Here is a 16,525-nt window from a genome sequence, read left to right as displayed (position 1 = left end):
TGGTATTGTCAACTGCGTGCCCACTAATCATACCTCAACAACATCTATTGGTCTGGGAAAATTCATTTATGTTATTGGTACAAAAAGAGCGTTTGACTTTGAAAATACATATTTGAACAAGTGTTGAAACAAGCCTTCTCTACTGCTATAAAAATGCCCATTTATTTTCCATCCCTCATTTGTGGAATCATCCTAAATCAACATCCTGGTATTTTGCTGCCCATTGACAGTGTGAAGAAAATGGAATCTCCCTTATCATTCCACTACAAACTCTTTGCAGGAACTCATGTCCCAAACATTGTTATGACATCCTCTCAGGCACCTGGCCCTGCCACCTCCAAGAAGAGTGTCATTGCTCAGCTGAAGGAAACATGCAAAGATCTTGAGGACTCCATCAGATCTAACATTGCTACAAAGATTAAATTGTAGACATTGATGAAGGCAGTGATGGAAGAGGAAAAGAAGGAAGTTGTACAGGGTGGTGATGTTAATGAAGGAACTGATGATGAAGATTTTTCTAGTGAAGATTATGTTGATGAAGAGAAAGAAGATGAAGGAGAAGAGTATGTAAAAGTTGACTCAGATAGTCAGGAAAATATCTTATTGCAGTCTTGTTTTGTTCTGTTTATTTTGGTGGCTCAGGGATGTAATTGTGTTTACCAACAATAATAGGAACACTAATGTCAGAAGCAAGAGGAATAGGAAGTGTTGATGAAGATGAAGAAGCAATTTTTTCTCTAGAAAATTGCTCAGGATGAATTTAAAAGGGTTTTTTGGGGGAAATTCTGAGAAGTTAGAGCATAGAAGGAAAATAAGAAAAAGATGGTGAAAGAAAAGGCAGGAGGATGAAGAAGCCGATAAATAACCACTAAGAGGAAGAAAATTTTAAGTTTCCCTCCAAAGAATTGGGACAAGTGGCATGTCCAAATCCGCAGATGGCATTTAAGTTATTTGGAAAAAAAATTAAATGAATTTATTTAATTTAGTGGCTCATTAATCTCCTCGAAAATCAGACCAATGATGATTAATTGCACGCACGTCTGTGACATGATGGTTGGGTGGAAAGTATTTATGATGACTAAAAATGTCCAGTTGATGTGACATGTGCAATGAATCTAAGTAATGTCGAGCAGTTACAAAAAGTGTCACATTTCTTCCATCTGATATATATGATCGAAAGTGACATTTTTTTTTGGGGGGGGGGGGGGAGGGGGGGGAATCTGTTAGCATGGGATTTTTAGCTAAGTGAAAAGTCAACAAAATAATGGTGAAGCTACGTTGACATTACTAAGTGTCTAAAAGCTTAAGTCGGAAGCCTTGACATATTGGTTGTATTGACTTGTTGGTTTGATTGAGTTGTAAGTGGAGTTGAAGGCAAGAATGGTTTAGAGGAGTCTCAAGAACAGACCCACAAGGTTAAGATCACTCTCTATTTCAAACATGTTCAGGATCTTGAAAGATCATATAACAAATCTTTCACACGAAGTCGAAGTCGACACTTTTAAGTGTTAAGGACTTAGGATATTTTTAAGTCCTAAGACTATGTCATTTGGAGATGTATTCGCCTTTGACAGATGCGGGTAACGCTTTTAGAGACAATTATCGCCAGTTATTGCCACGTTTGTTTGGTTTGTCAGCAGTTACATCCTTAAAGACATGTGGAAGCAAGTTAGAGCACGAAGGCCGAAGTAGTGAGATACGTGTCAGATTTATAGGATGTAACCGTTGTTGACAGTTTTCTTTGTAATAGTATATAATACAAGCTTAAGCATTGTAGTCGAGGTCGCAAATTCTCACAAATTCTCTATAGAACTAAAGTATCCAAGTTACATAGCGAAACAGTTTGTGAGATATGTGAGTCTACGCCCACCATTTAAACTTTCTGCAAATCTTTTATATTCGATGTATTTACATTAAATGTCATTTACTTTATTTGTCGTTTATTGCCTTTATCCAAAGTCTATATTTTGCATTCATTTGGTCTCTATCTAAACATTTAAACCCAAATCACACGCACTTTACACCATAATTTGTCTTTGTACAAATTGTCTTTGATATTTTTCGAGTTAATCTTTTAAGTGAACTAAACTCGTGATTGTTTACTAAAAACATCATTAAACAGGCGTGTCCCAATATAGTTGGCAAGAGATGCTAGATTTCATGGATAATACTAATATCCAAGAGACCTCGCATCAAACACTTCGGGTGAATTCTGCGAGGCAGCAACCACCTCAGGCGAATCGTGGGAGGCCTCAAAAGCAAAGGACGGCGCTGGGATGTGGAACCGATGGTCGTTATTATCAAGTGGGTCCTATTAAAATATGTGTATAAAACTTTTCCGCATGTAATTCTATTTTAATTAGATAATATTAGTATTTAATTTTTTTCATTTCAAAATATTTTATTATTATTTAGTTGTTAATTTAATTTTTTTTTAAAGTCAATACACACCAGCGTCATACCTACTAGTGCCTCCTATTTGTACACTAACACATGTGCCAGACCCATTGACGCATTGGTGGTGCAGTCGCCAATTTGTGTAGGGTCTTGTTATATTTTTAGTGCATGCGCCATTATCTATAGCGCCTTTGCTGCGATTTTTTTGTTTGAAACATATGTATTTTGATTAATTATGAAGAAAGATAGTTATTGCAGTATTTTAATGGATTAAATATATTTGTGGTCCTTCTAAATATCTCATTTTCATTTTTAGTCTCTTAAAAATTTCCTTTAAAAAATGGTCTTTCTAAAGTTTTACATCCATACTTTTGGTCATTTCTACAACTTAACAATGATTTTTACAACTTAGCGACGATTTACTACTTAAAGATTGAATTAGCGATTGTTTTAGCGACAGTTTTAGCATGAGCGACCAAAAGCATGGATAAATTTTTTTAGGAAGAAAAATGAAATATTTTGAGAAACTAAAAATAAAATATGAAATATTTAAAAGAACCACAAACATATTTATTCTTTATTTTAATTGAAAAACATGATTATTTAAAAAAAACACCTAATTAAATAACATTCTACACAATTGCTAACTAATTTAAAATATTAATAAAACTATAGACGAAAGGAGTTTATAAAAACTTAGATAAATTAAACAATTAAGGCGTCACATCAGCACGGTAATCATTAATTAGATTAACCGAGAGAATAAATTTAAAAAATTGGCTCAAACAAAATTAAATTGATTCATTTATTAAAGTTAATGAAGAAAATAGATGATGCACTCACAATACACGGTCAATTAATAACGACCATGCATCCCGTCAAGTTAGATTGAAAATTTTATACTATTTATATGACATAGTAAAATAATATATTTCTATTGGATGACAATATAAAACTTTTTTACACTGTTAGAGCATCCTCGTTAAACTCAGATTAATGACCTACATGGTGGTTTACTCATATATCATCGGAGATTAAAGTTAGTGTATTGTCGGTGCAAATTAGTTTTACACCATCATCCAATAGAATTATAAAATTTTGTCATGACATACGGGTATTTTAAAATTAAACATGTGATTTGGCGGGATACATGTCTGTGATCAGGGGTGTGCAAAAAAACCGGTTATTCATAACCAAATTGTTCCACTTTAAAGAACCAAACCAAATACTAAAATAAAAATTTGGGTATCCATTTTGTTATCCAAATATAATCCGTTACTCATTATAAAAATTTGATTTTGTTATTGGGTATCCAAATTTTACTATTCCTTAAATTTTTATATTTATTTATTTTCATGTTTTATCACATCATAAATCAATTTTATATTTTAAATTTTTTTCGAAAAAATTATATTTGATATTTTTTTTCAAATAAAATTATTAGTTTTTTTCTAAATAAAAAAAAATATTTTTTATCAAAAATATATTGTATTTTTTCAATAAAAAAAATTCTTTTTTAAAAAAGTTTAGATTTTTTTTAAATACTTTTTTTTATAATTTTTTTAATTTTTAAAAAGGTTATTTTTTCAAATTTTCAGAATAAAAAAAAACTTTTATTTTCAGGAAAAAAATAATTAATTTTTTTTTATAATTTCAGAATATAAATTATTTTTTATTTTTAGAAATTTTTTATTTTTGATTTCCATTTTTTTATTTACAAAAAAAATATTATATTTTAAAAACAATTATATTCCAAATACATACCACCACAATATTGTTCAGTATAAGATCTAGAAATATTGCAGCCGATAAGCTATAGGAGTTTCCCGGAACTTATTATCTTCAATATAATTCATAGGTTGTTATAATATAAAACTTCATCCTAGACTTTGAAACTTGTTTCTAATTGTTGTATGTTGTTAGTCTATAAGTTAAATGTATTAGCAATATCAGTTGAGAATAGTGGTTTTCAAATTATATTTTTAACATTTAAGTTCCATGGAAAAACTAATGTTTTCTAAAGTGAAGAAATTAAAGTTTTATATAAGTTCATTTAATTTTTACTTTTTATAGAATTTCTTAAAGGTGTCAACGAATGCAACATCCAAAAATACGGTTTCAACTCTTCCACCTACATCAGAGATTTTGGAAGCTTAAGCAATTTTTTTGACAAATTATTAATTTTATAAACAATTATGAGAGATTTTAGAAGCTTGAACAATTTTTTTAATGAATTATTTATTTTATAAACAATTATGATTTATAGATATATGATTTATAATTATTTTATTTTATGACCGTTTTTATGTAACACATCATACTTTGGGATTGTTTTTAATCGAGATATTATTTGTGGGAATTATAAAAGTCAAATTTAAAGTAATTTTTGAAAATAAATATTTTTTTATATAAAATAGTTTTATAACTAGTGAAAATAAAAAAGTTAGTTAAAAGAAAATAAAATTATTTTTGATATAAAATTGATTTTTTAAAAATATAATTTTAAAAACTATTTTTTTTTATAAAATTGGTTTTAAAATTGATTTTTTTAAGAAAATAAAAAATTGGTTTTAAAGAAATTGATTTAAAACTGTTTTTTTTTAACTATTTTTTTTTTGAAAAATCGGTTTAAAACCGAAATGATCCACTTATAAATCGATTTTAAAAAAATAAATTGGTTTTATAAAAATAGTTTTAAGATCCAAAGCGAACCATATATATGGTTCAATTTGGTTTGGTCTGGTTTATGATCCATGCACACCCCTATCCGTGATTGATTGACAGTGTACAAATATTTTACATTATCAGTGCATTTTCTTTTTTCTCATATTATCGTTTCAAATTTTTTAAATTTTGTATTATAGTATTAATATTACACTTCCTCTGTCTCATATTATAAACAAATTTCATCTTTTTAGATTTATCAAATAATTGATGCATTAGATTTATAGATCAAATACATCAATTATTTAATGAATTTAAAAATATAAACTTTGATTATAATATGAAATAGAGGGAATACATGTTATTTAAATTTGAAAGAGAAAATTAGACTTTAGTAAAATATTAATTTCCACAATTATGTCTCTACAACTTTTTTCCTAGAGGGAGTACATGTTTTTTCCTAAATGCTATTTAAAAAATATACTTGTATAATTTAATTGTTCATTGTGTTACCAGTGTATTCATTATTAATCTATACAACTTCTTTTTTCCTAAATCAATCTCTACAACTTAATATTGTATCTTTATGGATCAAAAAGTTTTACTCTGAGAACCCTGCTAAAATGTTACTTTCCACCCTATGTATCCAATCACAAATGATAGAATTAACTAGTTCTGGCACCTCATCGTGTGGACAATGGCCTGTAATGTTTAGGAAAAAGAATCAATTTAAAACAAAGCCTAATGCATCTTATGATTCAATAAAAAATAAAACAGATATATAAAATTTTCCTACCAGCATCTATCTTCTTGATTATAACACCATCACAATGCTCTTTAAGCATAGCCACCGTCGCATTAGAGTCAGAAATTGGATCTTTCATTCCCTGACAAAATGAAATTAAAAATACATATAAAGCTAAACTAGGAGTTAACATTCACATTATTCGGTTTTTCCGACAATATTTCATATCCATGTTAGTATGTTACAATACCTGTATAATTATAACATTTTCCTTGACATCTTCAAGAAGATAGTTAAGAGGTATGGACAGATTAAAGCTAAAGATGCTTTCTAGGACCACAGGCACACCAGGATCATAGGACTTTTAATATGTAAAGGAGAAGGTTGTAGAATATGAATATGAATCCTTATGCAATACAAATAGTCTAGATTATAGAAGAAAACTATAGGATACTGCTCTTAGCATTTCATTTATGAGCCAATCATCTGCTCTTTCAATCTTCTGCAAAAGTGCAACACAAAATGACACAGAACCAAGCACCATCAATGTCAATGCTAAACAAATATGTGAGATTCAAAAATTAGCGACAAAAATTACACTTACAGTTGGATAACATTGCTTAACAAGTTCTTGAATTCTTAGCCTCAAGTAAAACAGAATAATGCGAGAACCCAACCATGTAGCCACTGATGTTTTTCTATCCTGAATGTTAACAGGTAAACGGAAAAGCAAATTGTAGAAAGAATAATCTAAATATGTTGTACTCATAATAAGCAATAAACATTGTCAAATTAAATATTTGAAGAAATTTACATAATCCCAGCTTAAAGATTCATATTTACTAACAGATTATGCACTTTTAGAAGCTTCTCTCAATTCATGAAAATTATATAGTCATGATAGACTTCAGGTAAAGCATGAGATTTTAAAATCTAAAAATCCAACTTCTATTGCAGATTTTACAATATTAAAAAATAGAGGAGAAAATTAGTGATGGGAAGAATTAAAAAAATTGGTTAGTTTTTCAGACAAAGCCGGCAAGAGAAGAAAAAAATATTCAAGTCTTGAGTGTGCAGTATGAACTTCAGTAATTCAGTTGTCCTTGCTTACACTTTGCCTAGACAATGACATGGATGTATTTCTTGGGATAACATTGCCAGCACTGTTGATCAAGACAATGGATTTGATCAAAACATTCCAAACTCGAGCAACAATAGCAACAATATAACCTGAAGTTGGGAAACAGTGTGTAGTAAATGACCAAATCATCAACAGAAGCAAGAACAAACTAGAGATAAAAATTGTGTACAGAGCCAAGGAAGTGAGTTACTGTGCATATTTGTGTAAAAGAGAGAATCATTTTTATTTGGTTTTATTGTAGAAAAGTGTACCCAGTTTATGTTAAATCATACCACCAATTGAGTTGCCAACAAGGTGGACGGGTTCCCCCACAACATCGACAATAAAATCTCTCAATAGATCAGCCCACAAGAGTTCAGTATATACAATATTTGGCTTTTCGGATTTGCCAAATCCTAACAATGTAATAGCCCAAACTCGATGTCCGGTACTAGATAAACCGTATATGTTGTCACGGTAATGCTCTCCAAAGGCACCAAAACCATGCACAAGAAGAACAGCAGGACCATCTTCACCAGCAACTGTATACTGAGAAAAGCAGTTTAGCCATTAAAGTAGCAGAATAGCTTAGGTTTAACTTTTCTCATAGAGGAAAGATAATTGAGTGGACTCAAGAAAAGTTAACTGAGTTCCAGCAACACACTCACTTTTATTGCTTCTTTGGTTGAAATTCAAATAGATCCCACTAATTTGGAAACGGGGCCCATTAAATCATGTGGCTCCCACATTTGAGTTCTACTAAATTTGATGGAACCTTTACAGCTAGTAGAAAAAGGTGTATTGAAAAGATTGTGTTGAAGGATATGTTCCTGGCATTCTCTTAATAGGAAATCAAATTTTGACTATGTATGATCCAATTAATTTAATACCTGAATAAGAAAACCATTCCATCTCCATATCCGTGTTGACTGTTTTCCATCATTGTTTATCTGATTTCTCAAAGCTAAAATCCAATACCACTAGAACACCAACAAAATAAATTTATTCATTTGAGAAAAAAGATAAAAGTGAAAGAAAAGAAAGAAGGTCCAGAAAACTACCCATTTATAACAGATAAGCCAACCAAATCAATAAGACACATAACAATTTGTACTCTTAATACGGCATAACTGTTATAGTTAGTACCTCCTTTGAACACACGGCCTCAACTGCTGCAGCAATAGTAGCAGCTGAATATCCAAAAGGAGATAAGAATCCTGCCTTTCGTTCTTTCTCATATTTGATAGCTTCATAGTGTACTCTTCTTCTGGATATAATGCCCAGAGATAAGGCCGAACCAAATAGTGCGTTAAATGATGCTCCATTTCGATTTTCTGAAGCACGCAGTTTGTCATGTACCCTGCACAAGTTTAAGGTGAAGCAAAATTTCATGATGTGTACTTTTTTATTTAATTTAATGACACTTCAATAGGGAGTTTTTAGAAACTTAGCAAATGAAACATATGTTGAATGTGTTAAAGAAAATAATGGGAAAAGGAACACATGGTGAGAATACAAACATAGAAACCTTCGAGGTAAACACGGGTATGCGTAACACATTTTATTCGAGAAGAAATTTATGCCCTTTTAATGATGCAAAGAAATAGAATGCATCAATGTCATAAGAAATAGGAGCAACAATTTACAAACAAGAAACAGTAAACAAGGAAGGGTAAAACAATGAAGCTTTTTCAGAATTGAAAATACTTTTTCCTTAAAAAAAACACTTATAAAACATTAGCTTCAGAATCCAGGTTGTTCAATAAATTTACCGAAAAAATAGAATCGTAGAAAGAGGGTTATTACTACATACTCTTGCCAATCATCACGAGCCGTTCCTTCCAAATACCTCAAATATGCAGACAATGCATTTAGTACACTATATGTTCCACCTCCAACAACATTTCCTTTTTGTGTAACAAACACAGATTTATTTGATTCCTCTGACTTGATCTGTCTAAAGCCATAACTTCTCTCCCCACTCTCACGGGACTTCAACATTTCTCTGCCTAACAGGGTTTCAGCTGATGTCTCCTTGATCATATTCCAATCATCTTGTGATTTCCTCCGGTTGTTAGCCATAAACCCCTTAATATCATCATACCCGGGAAGATTGCCTAATACAATGAACAAGTATCACTTGACTTCAGGCAACATCATAAAGTGAATTAACATATCGAATAATCTTTTGAGAATATATATATATATATATATATATATATATATATATATATATATATATATGATGAATCCTGATAATAAATAATAAAATCAAACCACCACAAAACTCACCCCAATCTAACTCCATCTCTGCACCAGGTAATGTTGAAAGCTGAAGTGGTGTAGTCACTTGGAGCCGAAGTTTCTCAAAGTCATCATATGATGAGGCAAGAGTTTGCACCTATGTGATAATGACAACGATCAATCAAACTTAACTGAATTGCACAAAAGTGTCACCACCATGACGCAAGTATGACATTCTTACCTAATCAACTCAATCAAACAAGTGAAAACGAGAAGATCACCAATTTAGTCCCTAAATCATATGGATTGGTCAGCTTGATCTCATCATCTATAAAGTTAACGAAATTAATAATGATCACAGAAAGTTGAAATTTCTCGATAACATTAGTCTTTATAGGTTAGTCAATTTAGTCTCCAAAACTCTCCCAACCAAAAAGAATAATGTCATTGAGGATTTTTTAATTAACGAATTATTTTGGAGTTTCATTGATTTAAAGATCAAATTGACCAACTCCTATAATTTCACTAAGTTTGTTGTTCACTCCAATAAATATGTTACAATTAGCAAACACATTCAATTACTAACAAGCTACCTACCTTTACATCATAAAATGGAGTCTTCCACAATTCAATTCTTGGAATGTCTTGTGGAACCTTCATTGATTTCAAATGTTTGTTGACAACATCCATGACGAAGAGCAGTTCATGCTCCACTTCTTGTTCCGCAAATACACAAGTGGCTTTGACCTGTTCCATCCTGAGAGCGATGAATTGAATTTGTTTAAGGGAAAAAAAATGAATGTGCTTCAAAAACTAAAACTATCCTCTCATCCCCATGCACCAATGCATTGATCAAGTTAAGTTTTAATCAAGCAAGGAACTGCTACCTCCTTTCCTTCTCAATGACCAATAATGTTTTTTAAAATATACCAAGGAAATCAATAATTTTTTGTGTGTGAAATTTTTTGTATTTTCTCTATAATATGCTTGAGATATTTTTTCTCAGCTCACATATTTCATAAATTTCTTTATCTTAGTTATATAAACTCTGTAATGAAAACTACTAAAAACATAGCAAAACAATTTAAATTTATTTTATCTTTTATTATAATAATAGCTTATGGGAGTTTATTTTGATAAGCACTAGTGCTATAAGCTGCAAATAAGTTTTATCCAAACATACACTCATTTTACATAAACACTTATAATTAAGTTATTTATCGAAACAAAACCTAAAAAAGTTCTGATTAAGTAAAACTAGTTAACTGCATAAATGAAAAGAAGAAAGAAAAAAAAACACCTCGATTGCGAGTTGTTGTATCACGTTCTCAGCATTGCCAAACCTAATCATGAGATCGGAACCACGTTCCTGCAAAGACTTCCTCAAATCCTTCAACGCAGACAGAACTAGTTCAAGCATTTCATCGGAAAAACCTGCAAAATCAAAACACCGTCAGATTCAATTTCCAGTTCCAAATTCTTCAGCTCAGAGAGTGATAATAATGAATTTCCATACTTACGAGAAAGAATGCGGTGATCGAAGATGTAAATAGGAACTAGTGATCGAAATTCGGAGGCAGCGAGTAGTCCAGGGTGATCGTCTGTTCGGAGATCGTGCTTGAACCAGAGAATGGCGGTGCTGGAAGATGTTGCGGTTGTGGTGGAGTAACGGCGGGGAGATGGAGAGAAGCGGTTGTTTGGGGAGCGGGAAAGTGAGTGGAAATTGGAAGGAAAATGAGGGAAAGTGAGGAGAGCCATTATGGAGAGATGTGTTTCAATGAAGATGAAGGGAAAAAGTAAGTTGGATTTGTAAACGGAAATTTATTTATTTTGGTGATTTTGTATTTGTGGCGGAGAAAATTAATACAAATTTTGTTGACCGAAAGAGTCCACGACACTACTGCAGTAGTAGTCGAGAAAATTTGAACACGGAAGGAAAATGTGTCAAATCTAATAATATGGATGTTTATTATATCCCCATTAGACTCTAACATCGTAATTAGTTTGTTTAGTTATTCCTAATTAGGTATAACATTAGTTACTGAATTTATCTCTAATTCCCTTAGTTTAGTGTCTATATATAATGAAGTATCCTCTTTGAAATAATTGAATTAGTAATTGTAGGGATCAAGAATCAGAATAAATGGATGATTTTGAAACGATTGTGTTAATCTCCGTTACGACGGTGCGGGGTCGATCTGCATGTTTAACACTATAATATTAAGTTAATTTAATATTTAAAATGACTGTAGCGAATAATGAAAATAAGAGAATGTATCTTACATTTTGTGTGAACTGATTTTATATATTGGATCAAGTGGTGTGGACTTGATATGAATTGAGTCTTAGTCATTTCGACTTTGGTCAATCTAGAATAGTTGTCTCCAAGGCTTTGCCAGACATTGAAGAAGTTGGGAAAAGCCTTAAGTGTTGTTGGTCAGCCTCAACGATGTTGTCCGATGTGAAATAGGACTGAAACGTTTGAAATCAGTTGAAAAAGTAGTAGGGACATAAGCGCAGTTGATTTAAATCATTTAACTGATCTTGTGACTTCTTTTTCTAGTTGGTCTGAATCCTTTAGTTGCAGTTGCCTATAAATATGAGGAGTTGAATGTTTGGAGATTTTTGCAACCCTTGGCATTCAAACTTACGGTCACTTTCCTAGAAAATGTCTTTGTTCCATCTTCTCCAAAAGTCTTTGCCTTTCTTCCTCTTCTCCGCTTTATCAATATCTCACGGCACGCTACCTTCCTCAACTCAGCTTTTCTTTAGGCATTTCCTATTTTCTATACATGATGAGTGATGATTTCGTTAAGTTATTGAGTGATTCTGAGAGCGGTACTTCTTTTGTTTTGAAAATGGGGATATCCCATGATTCTCATCTCTCTCCTATTGATCATGAACATCTGAAGCCCTAAGTCGTATCATTATCTGATGATTCTGATTCGGAAAGGGTATATGGGGACTCCCTAGAAGAAGGGGTTTCTTCATCTGACTCATTAGAAGTCACTTTATCAAATGTCGGTGTAGAGGTTAATCGTGTTGAGGTCCATATGCCCCATACCATCTTAATCAATGAGGAAATACAAGTCAACCCGGTAGAGGAAAGAACGCGCTAAGAATTAGATTCAACTTTGTATGAGGACCAATAACTGTGAACCCAGTGACACTGATGTGAAGGTCTACTTAGATCTTCAAGATCGGCTAGACGCGGCGGAGCTGGCTAGGTGGATGCAAAAGTAATGGACACTCCATCTTCTCTGAGTAAGGTTGGCAATGAACCGAACTAACTCAAAAATAGTTTGGAACTCTGTTCGATAATTAAATCGTTGAACTAGGTTCATGAACCAAATGAGTTGAATATGAGCGAAAAACTATGTTCGTTAACTGAATGAGTTGAACTTGAATTATACATAGTTCAACTCGTTAGGTTCATGAGTCAACTCGATTATATATGAGAATGTTTATATTATCTTTAAGAGTAGGATTAAATATTTACTCCAAATTTTAACCTTATATTGACTCTTCCGTGCTAGTTATGGTAGTAAAGCTGACAATTTCATATAGAGTCATCCTTATTGGAGGCATAATGTCATTTATTAAAATAACATGTATAATGAAGGTTACAAGTCGTATAATCATTTTGCAATGAAAATGTATCAATTTCTAGTAAATTTTGGTGTACTATTTCACTAAATTTATAAGGTTCCAAAATATCTATATGAAGTTGTGTATTTTTAAGACAAATTTCAATTTCAATTGAGTAGTTTTGAATTAAACTTTCAAATGTATCTTTTGAAAGTGGTGTAGTTTTTGAATTAGTAGATTTTTGAGACAAAGTTAAATTTCAATTTGATAGCTTCTATTTATTTCAATATTTTATTTTTAAAAAATATTAATTTAAAATGTCAAACGAGTAGAATTTGAGCTTAAAAAGAGTTCGTGTCAAACTCGAACCGAGATTTGAGCTGGACCAGTTCTTAACGAGTCAAGTCAATCTTAGGCGAGTTCAACTTGACTCGACTCATTTCCATCTCTAGTTCTGAGCCCCGAAGCTTCTATAGTTATTGCTAAAATTATGGTCAGAGATCCCCTAGAATAGTCGACTCTTCCAATGGGATCGAAAATAGTATATGTAATTCCTTTGACGATTGTTTGATCCCGCTCTACAAGTGTCTATTCATAAGAATAGGATTTAATATGCATTTTTCTGACTTCAAAGTAATTATCCTGAAGCACTTGAAAGTTGCCATATCCCAGCTCCATCCAACATCTTGGGTTACATTAGGGCATTTTAGTTGTGTGTTGAATACAAACCTCAAAATTCTTCCCTTTGGTTATTCTTCTGTATGCTCCATTTGGCGTGTTCCTCATAGGATAACTTCTAGGACCATGGGCTCATTAGCCTTTATCCGTATAATCCTTAGTTCGGCCCCTTCACCTCGGACTGGGGTGTTTTTTTTTTGCGCTTCTTGCTAGTGAGCCCCTCATGCCTGTGACCCATCTCGCTTTTTTTACATGTGTGATTGAGTTATGCAGATAACATAGATCAGTTGGACAAGCTGAAGATATATTATGACCTTTCCAGTGCTCAAGTTATTCAGGTCGTGACTCCTCTTCTGACGACCATAATTGGATTTATGTGCTTGTAGGTATAAAGTTGAAAATACCGCTGAAAGAGCTATATGATGTTTTGGTAACGACAATAATGTTTAAATTCGGTGACAATAGCTTTCACCCTTGATGATGGTGATCTATCCAAAGAAAGATTTCATGCATTATCAAACAAAAAGAGGTTCAAAGATCAAAGTGCTTATATAATTAGAAGCAATCCATCAAAGAATCTTGAAGCCTCAAAAGAAGTGAGAAATCTCGCCAGGTTATGTATGTCTATCTGATTGACCTGAGCATTTTAAAAGTAAGGAAGTAACTTATAAGTACTAAGGCAACTCACAAACATACACCTAAAATATTTTTCAAATGTTTTTATGTTAAAAATTATTTTTTAAACCAAAGCCAAGTGATTAAAAGATTGTCCAAACCTTGTTGTTCCTATTGGATTGGCCCTTTGGATTGACTGCAATTAGAAAAACAACACTTTAGAGAAGTATTCAAGTGTTCAAGATTGGTCTAGCTTACTAAATTTGTATGGAACTGCAAAGGGGACATATGATGGGCACGATGCTTCAACATGTTGGTACGACATTTGGTCCTTGTGCAACAGACGCCCGGTTGTTGCATTGTAACAAAATCTTTTGAGAAGGTTCAGTTATGTTTTATTGTTATTGGTTTAGTAATATATGATTATATGATTTGTTGGACACCTGTGAAGATAAAATGAGATTTAAAAGAGATTTAAATTTTAATTTGTAACAAACCAAATCAAATCTTTTTATTGGAGATATTTAAGGAGAAATCAAATATCCAACAGATTGTGTAAAGATTATAGACTAAAATAACTGCAGATCTACAAGGAAAAAACCAGAGTTAGTTTTCTATATAAGAAGCTCAAAACTACATTGGAAAATAAGCATTCACATTGAAGATTTTATAGTGCTAGGGTTTACAATAGTCCTTGTTATTTTTACGTACACCTCTATGTTTCAGTAACTTTGCATAGAAGATTTATCTAGTTGAGTTGTAAATGCATGTCGCATCCGCGAAAAACAACCGGCGGGAAAAAGCAAACAAACAGAGCCGCCACCGTGCGTTATTTATCCCAACGGAGGGAAAGGAAACGCTCGAAGTAAACCTGGAAAGGAAATGGTCTTACGACCGGAGATTGCAAGGATCGGGAGTCGGTTACGCAAGGGGAAGGTATTAGCACCCCTCACGTCCGTCGTACTCGACGGGATCCACGCTCAGAAGAATAGAATAAGGTTGCTAAATAACTGCTCAAAGAATGCACGCACACTGGAATAAAACACAGGCGAAGGAGACGGAAGCGGACTCGGCAGGATGTCGCATCCTGGGCCTACGTAGTTTGTCAGAAACAAACATCAGAGTCGACGTAGTTCGGGGAAACGGGAAACGGGCTCGCTAGGATATCGCATCCTATGCCTACGTATCTCATCTGGATTGAGAATCAGAGCTACCGTAGTTCGGCTAACGCACACCGAAACAAAAAACACGCACAGACGCTGAGACGTCAAAGAAAACACACAACTGGAATCGGAATGCCAATCGCTGGTCTTACATCCAACTCCACAAACAAACAAACACAAGCGAGGAAACCGAATGCCAATCGCTGGACTTACATCAGACTCCAAGCACACAGACACACACAGGAAACCGACTGCCAATCGCTGGACTTACGTCAGACTCCAAGCAAACAAACACACACAGGAAACCGACTGCCAATCGCTGGACTTACGTCAGACTCCACACAAACAAACACCCAAACGGGAAACCGACTGCCAATCGCTGGACTTACGTAAGACTCCACACCCACACAAGAGAGGTCAACAAACAGACAAGCTAAAAGGGAGTCTGGAACTCGAGCCTAATAACTGTCAAGCAAACACACACAAAAAGAAAAAAAGGGTGCCCAGAGAGATCTCGCACGATCTCCTGCATACGTACCTCATCTGGTATGAGGATCAGGGCAACGTAGTTCCCCTTAACAGGGGAGAAATTCCTATCCTAACCAGAGACTGGGAAATGACAAACTAAAAGGGAGACTGACTCGAGCCTAATAGTTATCATGTAATCCACAATAGTCCTAGGTTGAGGTTTCTAACAAGAGTTTGACTCACACAGGCAGTGAGTCAACTCAAGTCTATCTCTACGTACGTCAACTTCCTCAAAAGTTGATCATACGACTCCTACAGAAAGGAGATGAGAGGCTAAGCAGATAAACATCAAAAGCAAATAGCACACACTATACACAACCAAGGGGGCTCAAGCAAGGTTGGGCTTTAGTCGAGGGGTCATATCGACCTTGACAAACAAGCCAAATACTGGAAGGGTGGTCAGGCTCTTAACCTCTAACATTGAGAGTTAGGGTGAGCAAATGAAATGGAGATGAGGGTTATGCCTCATAGCTCTTAACCCAGGCCTGGGTGAGCTTGAATCAAAGAATGTGTGGGAGTCCAGAATGTGGGACTCTATTCCACATGACTTGACACAACAAGATTTTGGATTCTTATTCAAAGTGCGTCAACACATGGTGTGAGCAAGATGAATGACACAACTGAGTAGCAGGGGATGGATTACACATCCCTTTTATCTGCCAATGCCTCTTCACTTAGGAGGTCTTTAAATGTACAGGGCACAAAGGTAAACAAGCAAAAACATGGCCTCTTAAGGAGGGCTTCAGACAGGTGCCTGCCAAAGTAACATGACAGGTCTTCCAG

The 16,525-nt window shown here is 33.6% G+C and overlaps 1 protein-coding gene across 2 annotated transcripts; it reads right to left on the bottom strand.

Annotated features, from left to right (window-relative positions):
• Window positions 1-5,445: 5,445 nt before the first annotated feature.
• LOC127101403 (uncharacterized) lies at window positions 5,446-11,035 on the bottom strand. Of its 2 annotated transcripts, XM_051038815.1 has the most exons (14): window positions 10,691-11,035; window positions 10,471-10,604; window positions 9,768-9,917; window positions 9,219-9,327; window positions 8,740-9,043; window positions 8,073-8,286; window positions 7,817-7,906; window positions 7,220-7,475; window positions 6,918-7,036; window positions 6,411-6,509; window positions 6,261-6,308; window positions 6,057-6,167; window positions 5,858-5,948; window positions 5,446-5,763 (listed from the first exon to the last, which is right to left on the bottom strand). In XM_051038815.1, the coding sequence occupies exons 1-14, from the start codon at window positions 10,926-10,928 to the stop codon at window positions 5,663-5,665; spliced, it is 2,064 nt and encodes a 687-aa protein (XP_050894772.1). In that variant the 5' UTR covers window positions 10,929-11,035; the 3' UTR covers window positions 5,446-5,662. The 2 variants fall into 2 exon arrangements, with proteins under 2 accessions (XP_050894772.1, XP_050894773.1); XM_051038816.1 differs by lacking the exon at window positions 10,691-11,035 and having other exon boundaries at window positions 9,768-9,927.
• Between the last annotated feature and the right edge of the window lie 5,490 nt (window positions 11,036-16,525).

The sequence above is a fragment of the Lathyrus oleraceus genome, chromosome 7 (assembly GCF_024323335.1).
Source record: "Lathyrus oleraceus cultivar Zhongwan6 chromosome 7, CAAS_Psat_ZW6_1.0, whole genome shotgun sequence".
Classification (NCBI taxonomy): domain Eukaryota; kingdom Viridiplantae; phylum Streptophyta; class Magnoliopsida; order Fabales; family Fabaceae; genus Lathyrus; species Lathyrus oleraceus.
Note: the sequence above shows the minus strand (reverse complement) of the source record. Positions and strands in the feature narration are given on the sequence as shown.

Excerpts from the sequence above, each read along its gene's own strand:
- LOC127101403 (XM_051038815.1), bottom strand. The coding sequence starts at position 10,928 with ATGGCTCTCCTCACTTTCCCTCATTTTCCTTCCAATTTCCACTCACTT. Across the intron at positions 6,168-6,260 it reads TAAATGAAATGCTAAGAGCA|TCCTATGATCCTGGTGTGCC; the intron begins GTATCCTATAGT and ends ACATATTAAAAG. Across the intron at positions 5,764-5,857 it reads AATCAAGAAGATAGATGCTG|GCCATTGTCCACACGATGAG; the intron begins GTAGGAAAATTT and ends TAAACATTACAG.